Below are 16,553 nucleotides of genomic sequence, written 5' to 3' on the forward strand. Positions count from 1 at the left end.
GTGACCTTCTCCCCAGTCTGAGGTTCTGAGCGCACTGGAGCAGGTCTTCATCAAGGATCTCTCTTTACTTTGTTCCGTTCATCTTACGCTGACTAGATCCTGACTAGTCTCCCACGTCCTGCCTTTGAAAAACATCCCCACAGCATGATGCTACCATCACCATGCTTCACTGTAGGGATTGTGCAGGTTTCCTCCAGACGTGACTCTTGGCATTCAGGCCAAATAGTTCAATCTTGGTTTCATCAGACAAAGAATCTTGTTTCTCAAGAGACTTTAGGTGCGTTTTGGCGCACTCCAAGCGGGCTGTCGTGTGCCGTTTACTGAGGAGTGGCTTCCGTCTGGTCACACTACCATGAAGGCCTGATTGGTGGAGTGCTGCAGAGATGGTTGTCCTTCTGGAAGCTTCTCCCATCTCCACAGAAGAACTCTGGAGCTCTGTCAGAGTGACCATTGGGTTCTTGGTCACCTCCCTGACAAAGGCCCTCCCCCGATTGCTCAGCTTGGCCAGGCGTCCAGCTCTAGGAAGAGTTTTGGTGGTTCCAAACTTCTTCAAAACTTGTTCTTGGGGACCTTCAATGCTGCAGAAATGTTTTGCTACCCTTCCCCAGATCTTCACCTTGATACAATCCTGTCTCTGTGCTCTACAGACAATTCCTTTGACCTCATGGCTTGGTTTTTGCCACAGGTGGACTCCAATCTCAAGGATGATCAATAGAAACACGATGCACCTGAGCTCAATTTCGAGTCTCATAGCAAAGGGTCTGAATATTTATGTAAATAAGGTATTGATTTTTTTTATTTTATAAATTTGCTAAACAAAAAAACTGTTTTCGCTTTGTCATTATAGGGTATTGTGTGTAGATTGATGAGGGAAAAACTTATTTGATCTATTTTTAAGGCTGTCACTTAACAAAATGTGGAAAAGGGAAGTGGTACTTTCCGAATGCACTGTATGAAATATAAAAGGTATATCAGCATGTTTCGAAAACCGTTTCGCAAGCAATGATTTTTGACATTTCTAAACGTTAAAACACACTGTCTGAAGAATTGTGAAGAATTGTAGTTGACACGCAGTCAACCGTGTGCGACGCAAACCTCTGAAAACCCACAGATAATTAGAATAGTTTTCGAGAGCTACCCAGTAGGTAACGCTGTAAGAAAGAGAAATTTAATTAGAATTAATTAACAGTTGTGTATGTAGCCCTATGTCAATACACCATCTGTCTGTGTCTTTGTTTGTAATATAAATTGCTTATGAATCCAATATTTTGTAAACCTGATTTTGGTGGTATGATTTGTCTGAGAAACTGAGACACAGCGATAAGACGTTGCCATGAATGGCAAGGTGAACAGAAGACATTGCTGAGCTTATGGTTTTGAGATAGACAAGCTGCTGTCCAGATTATTTGTCTTCTGATAAGCATCCCCTAATTTGGTCTTTCCATTTTTCTTTCTGTATGTTATCTTTCCAGATACACTAAAATGAAAACCGCCACAAATATCTACATCTTCAACTTGGCCTTGGCTGATGCACTAGCCACCAGTACACTGCCCTTCCAGAGTGTCAACTTCCTGATGGGGACTTGGCCGTTTGGAGACATTCTGTGCAAGATAGTGATATCCATCGACTACTACAACATGTTCACCAGTATCTTCACATTGACCACCATGAGTATTGACCGTTACATTGCAGTGTGCCACCCTGTCAAGGCCTTAGACTTCCGCACGCCCCGTAACGCAAAGATTGTCAACGTGTGCAACTGGATCCTGTCCTCTGCCATCGGTCTGCCTGTCATGTTCACCGCCTTAACTACTGTAACTGATAATGGCAAGTATGACAGTACGTTTCCCCATGCTGTTTTTCTTTGATCCTCTATTGTAGGCCGCCTATCTATAATGTCAGTGAGTACACCACAGTAGCGAGAGAGTAACAATTATGTTTTACACTTCATTTTATTTCTGTGAAGTGAATGGAATTCGCCAAATGATCACTTTGCTGTTCTACACATGGTCTGGGTTTGAGTCATAGAGAGAAAGTGCCATGTTAGCGAAAAGCTTTTTTTTATTATCATATAATAAGAACACTTTCAGTTCCTTTATTTAGGTTTACGTGTGACATTAACTTTTACATAATGGTGGATTTAAAACTGCAAATCAGAGGATATATTAAGTAATGTTTTGTAAGTGTTCATCCCTAATTGGCCTTAATGTAGGTTTCCAACTCTATTCATCAATATAATGCTTTAAAGCTGCATTATGTCACTTTTGGGGTGACCCAACCAACTTCACATAGAAATGTGAGTTGTGTGTTTATATGATACCAGGGGTCCGAAACATGAAAAAATAAAAAATAAATACAAAAATGTTTCTTTGGAACCTGCGGGCCGTATTGACCCCGTTCTGGTTCCGGTTCTGGTCCACGATCCGCCAGTTGAGTATGGAGGCTCTACCCTATACTTGCTTGTTTTGTCACATAAACTGAAATTAGCAACCAGGAAATTGCAGAGCGATTTCTACATAGTGCATCTTTAAAGATGACTAATATAACCATAGACTAGCAACTTCCACCATGTAGTCTTTATAGATGTAGTCTTTATAGATGGCTAATATAACCATAGACTAGCAGCTTCCACCATGTAGTCTTTATAGATGACTAATATAACCATAGACTAGCAGCTTCCACCATGTAGTCTTTATAGATGACTAATATAACCATAGACTAGCAGCTTCCACCATGTAGTCTTTATAGATGACTAATATAACCATAGACTAGCAGCTTCCACCATGTAGTCTTTATAGATGACTAATATAACCATAGACTAGCAGCTTCCACCATGTAGTCTTTATAGATGACTAATATAACCATAGACTAGCAGCTTCCACCATGTAGTCTTTATAGATGGCTAATATAACTATAGACTAGCAGCTTCCACCATGTAGTCTTTATAGATGGCTAATATAACCATAGACTAGCAGCTTCCACCATGTAGTCTTTATAGATGACTAATATAACCATAGACTAGCAGCTTCCACCATGTAGTCTTTATAGATGGCTAATATAACTATAGACTAGCAGCTTCCACCATGTAGTCTTTATAGATGACTAATATAACCATAGACTAGCAGCTTCCACCATGTAGTCTTTATAGATGACTAATATAACCATAGACTAGCAGCTTCCACCATGTAGTCTTTATAGATGACTAATATAACCATAGACTAGCAGCTTCCACCATGTAGTCTTTATAGATGGCTAATATAACCATAGACTAGCAGCTTCCACCATGTATTCTTTATAGATGGCTAATATAACCATAGACTAGCAGCTTCCACCATGTAGTCTTTATAGATGACTAATATAACCATAGACTAGCAGCTTCCACCATGTAGTCTTTATAGATGACTAATATAACCATAGACTAGCAGCTTCCACCATGTAGTCTTTATAGATGGCTAATATAACCATAGACTAGCAGCTTCCACCATGTAGTCTTTATAGATGGCTAATATAACCATAGACTAGCAGCTTCCACCATGTATTCTTTATAGATGGCTAATATAACCATAGACTAGCAGCTTCCACCATGTAGTCTTTATAGATGACTAATATAACCATAGACTAGCAGCTTCCACCATGTAGTCTTTATAGATGACTAATATAACCATAGACTAGCAGCTTCCACCATGTACATTTACATTTACATTTAAGTCATTTAGCAGACGCTCTTATCCAGAGCGACTTACAAATTGGTGCATTCACCTTATGACATCCAGTGGAACAGCCACTTTAGATGACTAATATAACCATAGACTAGCAGCTTCCACCATGTAGTCTTTATAGATGACTAATATAACTATAGACTAGCAGCTTCCACCATGTAGACTTTATAGATTACTAATATAACCATAGACTAGCAGCTTCCACCATGTAGACTTTATAGATGACTAATATAACCATAGACTAGCAGCTTCCACCATGTAGTCTTTATAGATGGCTAATATAACTATAGACTAGCAGCTTCCACCATGTAGACTTTATAGATGACGAATATAACCATAGACTAGCAGCTTCCACCATGTAGTCTTTATAGATGACTAATATAACTATAGACCAGCAGCTTCCACCATGTAGTCTTTATAGATGACTAATATAACCATAGACTAGCAGCTTCCACCATGTAGTCTTTATAGATGACTAATATAACCATAGACTAGCAGCTTCCACCATGTATTCTTTATAGATGACTAATATAACCATAGACTAGCAGCTTCCACCATGTAGTCTTTATAGATGACTAATATAACTATAGACCAGCAGCTTCCACCATGTAGTCTTTATAGATGACTAATATAACCATAGACTAGCAGCTTCCACCATGTAGTCTTTATAGATGACTAATATAACCATAGACTAGCAGCTTCCACCATGTAGTCTTTATAGATGGCTAATATAACCATAGACTAGCAGCTTCCACCATGTAGTCTTTATAGATGACTAATATAACTATAGACTAGCAGCTTCCACCATTTAGACTTTATAGATGACTAATATAACTATAGACTAGCAGCTTCCACCATGTAGTCTTTATAGATGACTAATATAACCATAGACTAGCAGCTTCCACCATGTAGACTTTATAGATGACTAATATAACTATAGACTAGCAGCTTCCACCATGTAGTCTTTATAGATGACTAATATAACCATAGACTAGCAGCTTCCACCATGTAGACTTTATAGATTACTAATATAACCATAGACTAGCAGCTTCCACCATGTAGACTTTATAGATGACTAATATAACCATAGACTAGCAGCTTCCACCATGTAGTCTTTATAGATGGCTAATATAACTATAGACTAGCAGCTTCCACCATGTAGACTTTATAGATGACGAATATAACCATAGACTAGCAGCTTCCACTATGTAGTCTTTATAGATGACTAATATAACTATAGACCAGCAGCTTCCACCATGTAGTCTTTATAGATGACTAATATAACCATAGACTAGCAGCTTCCACCATGTAGTCTTTATAGATGACTAATATAACCATAGACTAGCAGCTTCCACCATGTATTCTTTATAGATGACTAATATAACTATAGACCAGCAGCTTCCACCATGTATTCTTTATAGATGACTAATATAACCATAGACTAGCAGCTTCCACCATGTATTCTTTATAGATGACTAATATAACCATAGACTAGCAGCTTCCACCATGTAGACTTTATAGATGACTAATATAACCATAGACTAGCAGCTTCCACCATGTAGACTTTATCGATGACTAATATAACCATAGACTAGCAGCTTCCACCATGTATTCTCTATAGATGACTAATATAACTATAGACTAGCAGCTTCCACCATGTAGTCTTTATAGATGACTAATATAACCATAGACTAGCAGCTTCCACCATGTAGACTTTATAGATGACTAATATAACCATAGACTAGCAGCTTCCACCATGTAGACTTTATAGATGACTAATATAACCATAGACTAGCAGCTTCCACCATGTAGTCTTTATAGATGACTAATATAACTATAGACTAGCAGCTTCCACCATGTAGTCTTTATAGATGACAAATATAACTATAGACTAGCAGCTTCCACCATGTAGACTTTATAGATGACTAATATAACCATAGACTAGCAGCTTCCACCATGTAGACTTTATAGATGACTAATATAACTATAGACTAGCAGCTTCCACCATGTAGTCTTTATAGATGACTAATATAACTATAGACTAGCAGCTTCCACCATGTAGTCTTTATAGATTACTAATATAACTATAGACTAGCAGCTTCCACCATGTAGTCTTTATAGATGACTAATATAACTATAGACTAGCAGCTTCCACCATGTAGACTTTATAGATGACTAATATAACCATAGACTAGCAGCTTCCACCATGTAGTCTTTATAGATGACTAATATAACTATAGACTAGCAGCTTCCACCATGTAGTCTTTATAGATTACTAATATAACTATAGACTAGCAGCTTCCACCATGTAGTCTTTATAGATGACTAATATAACTATAGACTAGCAGCTTCCACCATGTAGACTTTATAGATGACTAATATAACCATAGACTAGCAGCTTCCACCATGTAGTCTTCATAGATGACGAATATAACCATAGACTAGCAGCTTCCACCATGTAGTCTTTATAGATGGCTAATATAACCATAGACTAGCAGCTTCCACCATGTATAATAGTCTTAAAGTCCATGCATCATTTCAGTATAATAGTGGGATGGAAACTTGTCAGAAAAATTTGTGATGCTTCTCCTGAATTAGGTTTTCAAAATGCCTGTAAAAACCATCTTAGCTCTTTTTATTGGTAAGAGGAGAATGGGTGTTATTTGCAGTCTCTTGAAGGACCTCTATCCGATGTCAGCTTGGGGAATAGAAGCAGGCAGCACAAGGTTGTTCAACAAATAGCTCACTATTATGGCTAACATTATGAGCAATGCTTTGGGGCCTATGTAGCTTTATCTACAGTTGAAGTCGGAAGTTTACATACACTTAGGTTGGAATAATTAAAACTTGTTTTTCAACCACTCCACAAATTTCTTGTTAACAAACTATAGTTTTGGCAAGTCGGTTAAGACATCTACTTTGTGCATGACACAAGTCATTTTTCCAAAAATTGTTTACAGACAGATTATTCATTGTATCACAATTCCAGTGTGTCAGAAGTTTACATACACTAAGTTGACTGTGCCTTTAAACAGCTTGAAAAACTCCAGAAAATAATGTCATGGCTTTAGAAGCTTCTGATAGGCTAATTGAAATAATTTGAGTCAATTGGAGGTGTACCTGTGGATGTATTTCAAGGCTTACCTTCAATCTCAGTGCCTCTTTGCTTGACATCATGGGAAAATCTAAATAAATCAGCCAAGACGTTATAAAAAAAAATCTGGACCTCCACAAGTCTAGGTCATCCTTGGGAACAATTTCCCAATGCCTGAAGGTACCACGTTCATCTGTACAAACAATAGTACGCAAGTATTAACACCATGGGACCACGCAGCCGTCATACCTCTCAGGAAGGCGACGCATTCTGTCTCCTAGAGATGAACGTACTTTGGTGCGAAAAGTGCAAATCAATCCCAGAACAGCAAAGGACCTTGTGAAGATGCTGGAGGAAACAAGTACAAAAGTATCTATATCCACAGTGAAACAAGTCCTATATCGACATAGTGAAAGCAAGGAAGAAGCCACTGCTCCAAAACCGCCATAAAAAAGCCAGACTACGGTTTGCAACTGCACATGGGGACAAATATTGTACTTTTTGGAGAAATGTTCTATGTTCTGATGAAACAAAAATAGAACTGTTTGGCCATAATGAACATTGTTATGTTTGGAGGAAAAAGGGGGAGGCTTGCAAGCCGAAGAACACCATCCCAACCGTGAAGCACGGGGGTGGCAGCATCATGTTGTGGGGGTGCTTTGCTGTAGGAGGGACTGGTGCACTTCACAAAATAGATGGCATCGTGAGGAAGGAGAATTATCTGGATATATTGAAGCAACATCTCAAGACATCAGTCAGGAAGTTAAAGCTTGGTCGCAAATGGGTCTTCCAAATGGACAATGACGCCAAGCATGCTTCCAAAGTTGTGGCAAAATGGCTTGAGGACAACAAGGTCAAGGTATTGGAGTGGCCATCACAAAACCCTGACCTCAATCCAATAGAAAATGTGTGGGCAGAACTTGAAAAGCTTGTGTGAGCAAGGAGGCCTACAAACCTGACTCAGTTACACCAGCTCTGTCAGGAGGAATGGGCCAAAATTTACCCAACTTATTGTGGGAAGCTAGTGGAAGACTACCTGAAACATTTGATCCAAGTTAAACAATTTAAAGGCCATGCTACCAAATACTGATTGAGTGAATGTAAACTTCTGACCAACTGGGAATGTAATGAAAGAAATAAAAGCTGAAATAAATAATTCTCTCTACTATTATTCTGACATTTCACATTCTTAAAATAAAGTGTTGATCCTAACTGACCTAAGACAGGGAATTTGTACTAGGATTAAATGTCAGGAATTGTGAAAACCTGTTTAAATGTGAAAAAGACTGCCGTGAAGCTATTGGTTTCCTCATGTACTACTTTCCCTCAACTGTGTCTTGTACTCAATCTCCACATGTTCAGGATTCATCGACTGCACTTTGATCTTCCCACACCCATCCTGGTACTGGGAGAATCTCCTGAAAATCTGCGTCTTCATCTTTGCCTTCATCATCCCGGTCCTCATCATTACTGTATGCTACGGGCTAATGATCTTGCGCCTGAAGAGCGTGCGCATGTTGTCCGGCTCCAAGGAGAAGGACCGCAACCTGCGTCGCATCACCCGCATGGTCCTGGTGGTGGTGGCCGTCTTCATCATCTGTTGGACGCCAATCCACATCTACGTCATCATCAAAGCCCTTATCAACATCCCCAACTCCTTGCTGCAGTCCGTCACCTGGCACTTCTGCATCGCTCTGGGCTACACCAACAGCTGCCTGAATCCCGTCCTCTACGCCTTCCTGGACGAGAACTTCAAGCGCTGCTTCCGCGAGTTCTGCATCCCCCTGAGTCCCTCTGTGCTGGAGCTACAGAATTCTTCTCGTACCCGCCCCCACCAGCAGCACCAGCGCGATCAGCACTCCAGCGCCAACAGGGTGGAGAGGTCCAATCAACAGGTATGACTAGGTATGGAGATGTTGTCTTTGGACTCACGCTACCAGCCTAACGATGACATGAGCTCGGAAGTCACCCAGGTAACCACAGTGCTCTGACACAAAGCTCTGACACATGATGCGCCAGGATACTGAAGTGCTTCGTAGCACAAGCATCGATCGTACTGTCGCCTCTTTCTGGAGAGGCTGACAAGTATTTGAATGCAGAATGACACTCTTAATAAAGCCTTCTGTCAGGTAGCATTATTAAAATGTTGAACATTAGGCAGAACACTGAAATGAAGACACATCAACTATTATGTACACAGTATCTTTGTAGACTGGTATATTGAACATACTGTAATATGATAATGTTCTGTGGTCAACATCATTCACAATTAGAAACTCTTGATTGAGAGCACTTATTTCAAGACACTAATTCAAGAAGATTGTTATTCAAGGGTCAAGCGGCAATTAAAAAAAACAAGGTGGCCACCCCACCACTTGTTTTGGTAAACAGCTGAGAGATGGGACTGGAGGAATGTTACCACTGTCAAATTGATAGACAGAGCTATGGATGCAAGAACTGACCATCCATGAGATCAAAATGATCTGTTTGTTTGTTTCCAGAGTCAATGGCTTTATATTATTAATTTTAAAGTCAGAAAATGGATGTAGCCTACCAATCTGCTTTACATCTACTGTATGTATAGCAGCTTTTATATACTGTATGTTCTGTACTAAATTGTTATTTATTATATGTGTATATGATGTGCAAGTGGTGTGGGAACTATCAAATGAATGAATTATATTGTATTTCCGTGTCAAATCGGCAGTTGGCAACCCATCCCTTACTGGATTTACTGACGCATAGGCAAACATTACAATGATTCACAGTGATTATTCAGTGATAATTCTTCCAGTGTTCTGTGCAGTGTGCACTGCATAAAGAATGAAAAATGAATAATAATACATAAGGTTATTCAAGCAATAATAATAACAACCCTAGAGCTGTAAAAAAATCAAATAAATTAATTACAAAAGAAATACAGCAAATGGCATTTAAACCCGGTCTGGCACAAAGAGAATATTTAAATCAAATCTAATTTTATTTGTCACATGCACCAAATTCAACAGGTGTTCATCTTACTGTGAAATGCTTACTTACAAGCTCTTCTATTGTGAGTGATATACACAATCTATATACATATGTGCACTTTGAATTGAATTCTGTCACCCTTTTTCTTTTATTCCCAGCTTTATAAAACAAAATCTGCAAACACAACAGACAAAAAACTATTTCAGTTTCTCTTCATCGCTCAGCCACATAATGCCAGGGTAGATTTGGTGGAATTTCTGAAAGCGTATATTGTGGTAGAAAGGACAATAGAGGATAAAATTAATTGAGTTCTCTCTTCGAGGTCACAATAGTTACATAGTGTTTCCGCTTCCATTTCACCACAAAACGACCTGTTTCAATACACAGAGACAATATCCCTTATATTACCTGTTTCAATATGCAGAGACAATATCACTGATCTTACCTGTTTCAATACGCAGAGACAATATCCCTGATCTTACCTGTTTCAATACACAGAGACAATATCCCTGATCTTACCTGTTTCAATACGCAGAGACAATATCCCTGATCTTACCTGTTTCAATACACAGAGACAATATCCCTGATCTTACCTGTTTCAATACGCAGAGACAATATCCCTGATCTTACCTGTTTCAATACACAGAGGCAATTTCCCTGATCTAACCTGTTTCAATACACAGGCAATTTCCCTGATCTTACCTGTTTCAATACACAGAAGCAATTTCCCTGATCTTACCTTTTTCAATACACAGAAGCAATTTCCCTGATCTTACCTGTTTCAATACACAGAAGCAATTTCCCTGATCTTACCTGTTTCAATACGCAGAGGCAATATCCCTGATCTTACATGTGCACATAGCGATCACTTGCTTTTATGTAGGTTGTACATAATATATATATATCTCACACACACATCTCTCCTTTAATTTGGTTTTCGTTCAAATGTTCACAGACAGGGCACAATGGTGTCAAGTCAAGTTACCAATCGTTTTTCCACCATTCATTTTTCCCATAGTGAATTTTAGAAACACTTAAAATAAGAGCTGTGTTTCATGTACGCTCACCCTGGCATGATGTTTTGATAACCATGTAAATATCTTGGACAAGGATACTTTTATCAATATATTTTCTGGTATTTACCCCCCAAAAGTGAAATGCTAATGAGCTGCTAATGTGGCTATCCTAAAAAAAAACTACAAATGCCATTATGATCTGGACGAGCCTGCCGAATTGAGGCAAAGGTAACCATCTCTAGATCAACTATCTAATGTTAGCTACATTTTGTAATTAATAAATTGTCTAAATTTCTGTAAATTGACAAGTCTGTGAACTGTCTTGTGCAAGTTTTAAATTGACATAATACCTGATAGCAAAGGTGTCAGCTAGAGTTGACTTGCAGGAGCTTGCATGACATCTACTGAGAGTAAATAGAGGCAAATATATTGATAAAAGTAATTGTCCTAGAGACATTTACATGGGTATCAAAACATTACGCCAACCAACATTACGGTTGGCTGGACCTCTCTAATTTCCTGTAGATCACTTAATTTCTCCCTTTTTGATTAATTTCTCCCTTTTTGAACTTCAAACATATCTCACTTCTCTGTTTTGTATTTTTTATTTAACTAGGCAAGTCAGATAAGAACACATTCTTATTTACAATGACAGCCTACACCGGCCAAACCCTAACCTGGACGACACTGTGCTCCGCCCTATGTTTAAGTAGAGAAACAAGAGGCACCAAAAACGCTCACAGGGTTGGTTAACTCCCTTGTCCCTTGTGTCTCTACCAACCTAGGTAAATTAGCCCTTAGTTTTAATGCCGCTCATGTTTGGAGTAATTTACAATCCTCATTACATCTTGAATCCTTGCCAGCAGCGCATTTTAGAACGCTGATGTGGAACATTCTCTGAGGTTTGCGAGTGTTTTGGTTGATTGTAATGATTTATTTGTTTTGTTGAAATGTATCTGTTGTGTCTTGTATTTTCATTTTTTGCTGTTTTATTGAATTATGTTGATTTGTGAATTGTTTGTTCTCAGGGCACTATTATGAACGAGACCCTGGCCTCAATTGGGATCCCCTGAATAAGTAAAAGTGAAATAAAAATAAATAAATACATATTGCCTTTACTGTAGCAGTGCAGAATATCAAAACTGAAAAGGGATTTTAAAAAATGATTACATTTAGTTATATCCAGATATTGTATTCAATACTTTTTTGTCATTTTTAACTTGGCAGATGACTTGCCCACATCCAGAATGTGCCATCAACATGATAATGCTGCTGATATATTACAGTGCTTGCAGGTTTACAGAGACAAAGTCCTAACCATTGGATTGTGGCAGGCCTGGGTTGAAATGCATGCTTAATTAAGTATGTATATTTTAAATACTTATTTTCTGTGTATTTGAGTATTTTCAAATAATGTGCCCGAATCAACTACTTATATTTGAAGTAGTAAAAAATACTTGTATTTCCAAAGAAAAAATATCAAAATACTTACTTTGAAATAAATGCGAAAGTAATTGAAATCCCTTAAATAGTATTTGAACCCAGATCTAGGGTGTGGCTGTTCATTCCAAACTCTATGTACTTGCTTGATATATTTCTATATTATATACATTTTTTAGATCAATCCATTCAATGATTTTAAAAAGCATGTGTAGATAGGGATGCCATTAGGCTTTGTCAGATGTTTATTATGGTCTTATTATGCCTGTGTCGCTTTTCAGGGACATACAATAGTCTATCATGTAACATTTTATTGTAAAAGTGTCATTTTTCTGTATTAACAATTTTGCAATTACAGGTGCTTTGACGAAATCCCTGAATTGTCTTAAAATGTAATGTTACCACAGTGAATGTACTTGCGTGTACTTTCTAAATTATTGTTGTAAATTTGAAACTGAGTATGTGATTTTGATTCAAAATATCTAAGATGGACAGTATATCAAATTACTCATATTTTCAGGCCAAATTTAGAAATTTGCATGTTAATGAGAAAATGTTGTTTTTCTAAATATACTTCAATTCTGAATTTTGTCATATCATGAATGTTTTTATAAGCACTCAAATAAACCATGATCTATCAAAATCTGTAAAAGGTATTAGTCCAACATGGTCATGTTCAATAAATCTGCACACCTTCCCTCTCTATAATGCAGCAAAAAAAAGGTTTTGGTTGAGATGCACTGCATCAAACACTTTAGATCTCATATGACAAATGACAAATCAGTTTTCCCCATCCAATCCACTTATCATGTCAAAGCTGTCAAAGCATTTGACATTGTGGCTTGGTATCACATTCAGTATCAACAGGGGTGTTGCAGCCCACAAGCCAATGTGTCATGCGTATTTTATGTGTAAAGGACACCATTTGAAAATGTGTTTTGTTAGGTAACGATGAATGATGCAGAGTAAATCATTTGTGTTTGTTAATTTCACCTTTATTTAACTAGGCAAGTCGGTTAAGAACAAATTCTTATTTACAATGATTGCCTACCCTGGCCAGATTCGGACAACGTTGGGTCAATTGTGCGCCGCCCTATGACACTCCCAATCACGGCCAGATTTTAGGTTCTAGATAGCACCTTATAGCTCTCTCTCTCTCTCTCTCTCTCTCTCTCTCTCTCTCTCTCAAATGGATTTAATAGTTTTTTTACACTCAATCTACACACAATACCACATAATGACAAAGCAAAGACAAAGAAAAAACTGAAAAATCACATTTACATAAGTATTCAGACCCTCTACTCAGTACTTTGTTGAAGCGATTACAGCCTTGAGTCTTTTTGGGTATGACGCATGTCATGACGTTGGCCTAGGGATAGGTTTATGACAGTCATAAATACCTCTTTCTGCCTTTTTCCTCTCTCTACCCCACTGCTGTTACATTTGCAAAACCCTTGGTTAACATAGAGATTCTGGGAACATCAGAAGGTGGGGGGAAATGAACTATATTCTGGTAATTGAACATATGCGGTGGTACTTAATGAATATGATGTCAGTTCGGTTGTCATCTGAGACATTCTCATCAATGATAAGATGACATAAACTCTACAGTGGAAAGTCTACACTTCAGAGTTATCGGATTCGCATGGAATTGTTGTTCAATTTAAATGTTTGAATTTGAAATTATTCTTGATGGGATGAAATGTGATTTTAGCTTCTAAAATGTGAGATTTGGGTTTTCATAAGATAGGGCTCTGCTCAATCAGTGGCCCGCCCCTGTGAAGGGACATGGGCTATGAAACTTTTCAAACACACCCTCCTCTCCCTTCCTATATAAGCCCTTGACGACAATATAACCTCCTGTTCCGAGGACTTCAGGACGACGGTCTGATGTCAGAGTGCTTCAGATAATAACTACAGAACTAAGCCAACATCAGCGTGAGCTTTGGTTGTGTAACGGCATTCTTCCTCCTCTTCTGAGTGAGGAGGAGTAGCGAGAAGGATCGGAGGACCAATGCGCAGCGTGGTAAGTTTCCATAACGTTTATTTTAAGACAAACTGAACACTATGAAATACAAAACAAAAACTGTGAACATGAATGAAAACCGAAACAGTACCGTGTGGCAACAAACACTCACATGGAAACAAACACCCACAACTCAAAGTGAAACCCAGGCTACCTAAGTATGATTCTCAATCAGGAACAACAATTGACAGCTTCCTCTGATTGAGAACCATACTAGGCCGAACTCAAAACCCAACATAGAAAAGCAAACATAGACTGCCCACCCCAACTCACGCCCTGACCATACTAAAACAAAGAATAAAATAACAGAACTATGGTCAGAATGTGACAGGTTGCGAATGGTATGAACTTTGAACTCTTATTCACTACAGAAGTGATACCTCCTAGCCGTTGAGTTAGCAACAGCCGATGCAAACGAGGGTTAGGAAAGAACAGACAGAGTATCCCGTTTCAGGTAAGACACAGATGCAGACAGTCTTGAAGCTAGAGCTACATCTGTCATACTTTTGATTGTTGCATTGCTGACGCCATTTCCGGTCACAACTTGCAGACTTGTTTATGTGTTGCTGTGCGTTTTGTGCCTTTTGTTGCCAACCTTACTTTGCTACCTGACAACTTTATGTTTTTTACTTTTTAATTACCGTTTATATTTTGGTTTTTCCCTCACTAAACTTTTTTTCATTCAATTTTTTCACTCCGGACACTTTATCTGGACGTGGTTCGTCAGGACCTCCAACAGCCGAAGCTCAGTAGTAACATTAACATGATGCCTTCTAATTGCAGTCGCTGTACTGATAATATACAGGAGAACGATCGCCTTACGGCGAGGATAGCTGTGTTGCAAGCCCAGCTTCAGACACAATCGTTAGGCAAGGGTAATTTCAGTGTAGGAAAGGATGAAACAACATAATATATAATAATAATATATGCCATTTAGCTGACGCTTTTATCCAAAGCGACTTACAGTCATGTGTGCATACATTCTACATACATCTGTGCACAACAGTATCTCTACCAGTACATGACCATCTGATCATTTAGCACTCCAGTGTTAATCTGCAAAATTGTAATTATTCGCCTACCTCCTCATGCCTTTTGCACACAATGTATATAGACTCTCTTTTTTTTCTTTTCTTCCTACTGTGTTATTGACTTGTTAATTGTTTACTCCATGTGTAACTTTGTGTTGTCTGTTCACACTGCTATGCTTTATCTTGGCCAGGTCACAGTTGTAAATGAGAACTTGTTCTCAACTAGCTTACCTGGTTAAATAAAGGTGAAATAAAAAATAAATTAAAAAACAGCATCTGTGCCAACAGTAAGTACAGATAGTAACGTTAGTATAAATCCCATCGCACGGTCCCCACAGCTAGGCAACTTTCTCATGGTTTCTGGAGGGATATGCTGTAGGATTGCTCAACCGGTGTCACTCATTCAGCCGACAGAAACTTTCAACCGATTTTCCATATTAAGCAGCCAGTTGCAGTCTGAGGCCGAGCCTTCTCTTGTCTCTACTCCTCCCGTTACGGGGTCTGAGACGCCGAAGCTTCCCACCATTAGCTGTGACAAATTGAAAACCCTAGTCAATGGCGACTCCATTACCCGCAGTATTAGACTTAAAACGAATCATCCAGCGATCATACACTGTTTACCAGGGAGGAGGGCTACCGACGTTAAGGCTAACCTGAAGATGGTGCTGGCTAAAGCTAAAACTGGCGAGTGTAGAGAGTATAGAGATATTGTTATCCACGTCGGCACCAACAATGTTAGGATGAAACAGTCAGAGGTCACCAAGTGCAACATAGCTTCAGGGTGTACATCAGCTAGAAAGATGTGTTGGCATCAAGTAATTCTCTGGCCCCCTCCCAGTTAGGGGGAGTGATGAGCGCTATGAACTCTACAGTCTCACAACTCAATCGCTGGTTGAAAACTGTTTTCTGCCCATCTCAAAAGATAATAATAAGATAAGATAATTGACCCTCTTTCTGGGATTCACCCACAAACAGGACCAAGCCTGGCCTGCTGAGGAGTGACGGACTCCATCCTAGCTGGAGGGGTGCTTTCATCTTATCTACCAACATAGACAGGGATCTAACTCCTCTAGCTCCACAATGAAATAGGGTGCAGGCCAGGCAGCAGGCTGCTAGCCAGCCTGCCAGCTTAGTGGTGTCTGCCACTAGCACAGTGTAGTCAGCTCAGCTATCCCCATTGAGACCGTGTCTGTGCCTCGACCTGGGTTGGGCAAAACTAAACATGGCGGTGTTCACCTTAGCAATCTCACAAGGAT

At 39.0% G+C, this 16,553-nt stretch overlaps 1 protein-coding gene across 1 annotated transcript in view; it reads left to right on the top strand.

The window, feature by feature from the left end:
* The window catches only part of LOC118371012 (delta-type opioid receptor-like), a 35,978-nt gene extending 23,092 nt beyond the window's left edge, over positions 1 to 12,886 (top strand). The window contains exons 2-3 of the mRNA XM_035756298.2: positions 1,473 to 1,840; positions 8,177 to 12,886. Coding sequence (XP_035612191.1) covers positions 1,473 to 1,840; positions 8,177 to 8,715 — 907 coding nt within the window. The 3' untranslated portion in view covers positions 8,716 to 12,886. The remainder of the gene's footprint in view (positions 1 to 1,472; positions 1,841 to 8,176) is intronic.
* The last annotated feature ends 3,667 nt before the right edge of the window (positions 12,887 to 16,553 follow it).

This window comes from Oncorhynchus keta, chromosome 2 (genome assembly GCF_023373465.1).
Source record: "Oncorhynchus keta strain PuntledgeMale-10-30-2019 chromosome 2, Oket_V2, whole genome shotgun sequence".
NCBI lineage: Eukaryota > Metazoa > Chordata > Actinopteri > Salmoniformes > Salmonidae > Oncorhynchus > Oncorhynchus keta.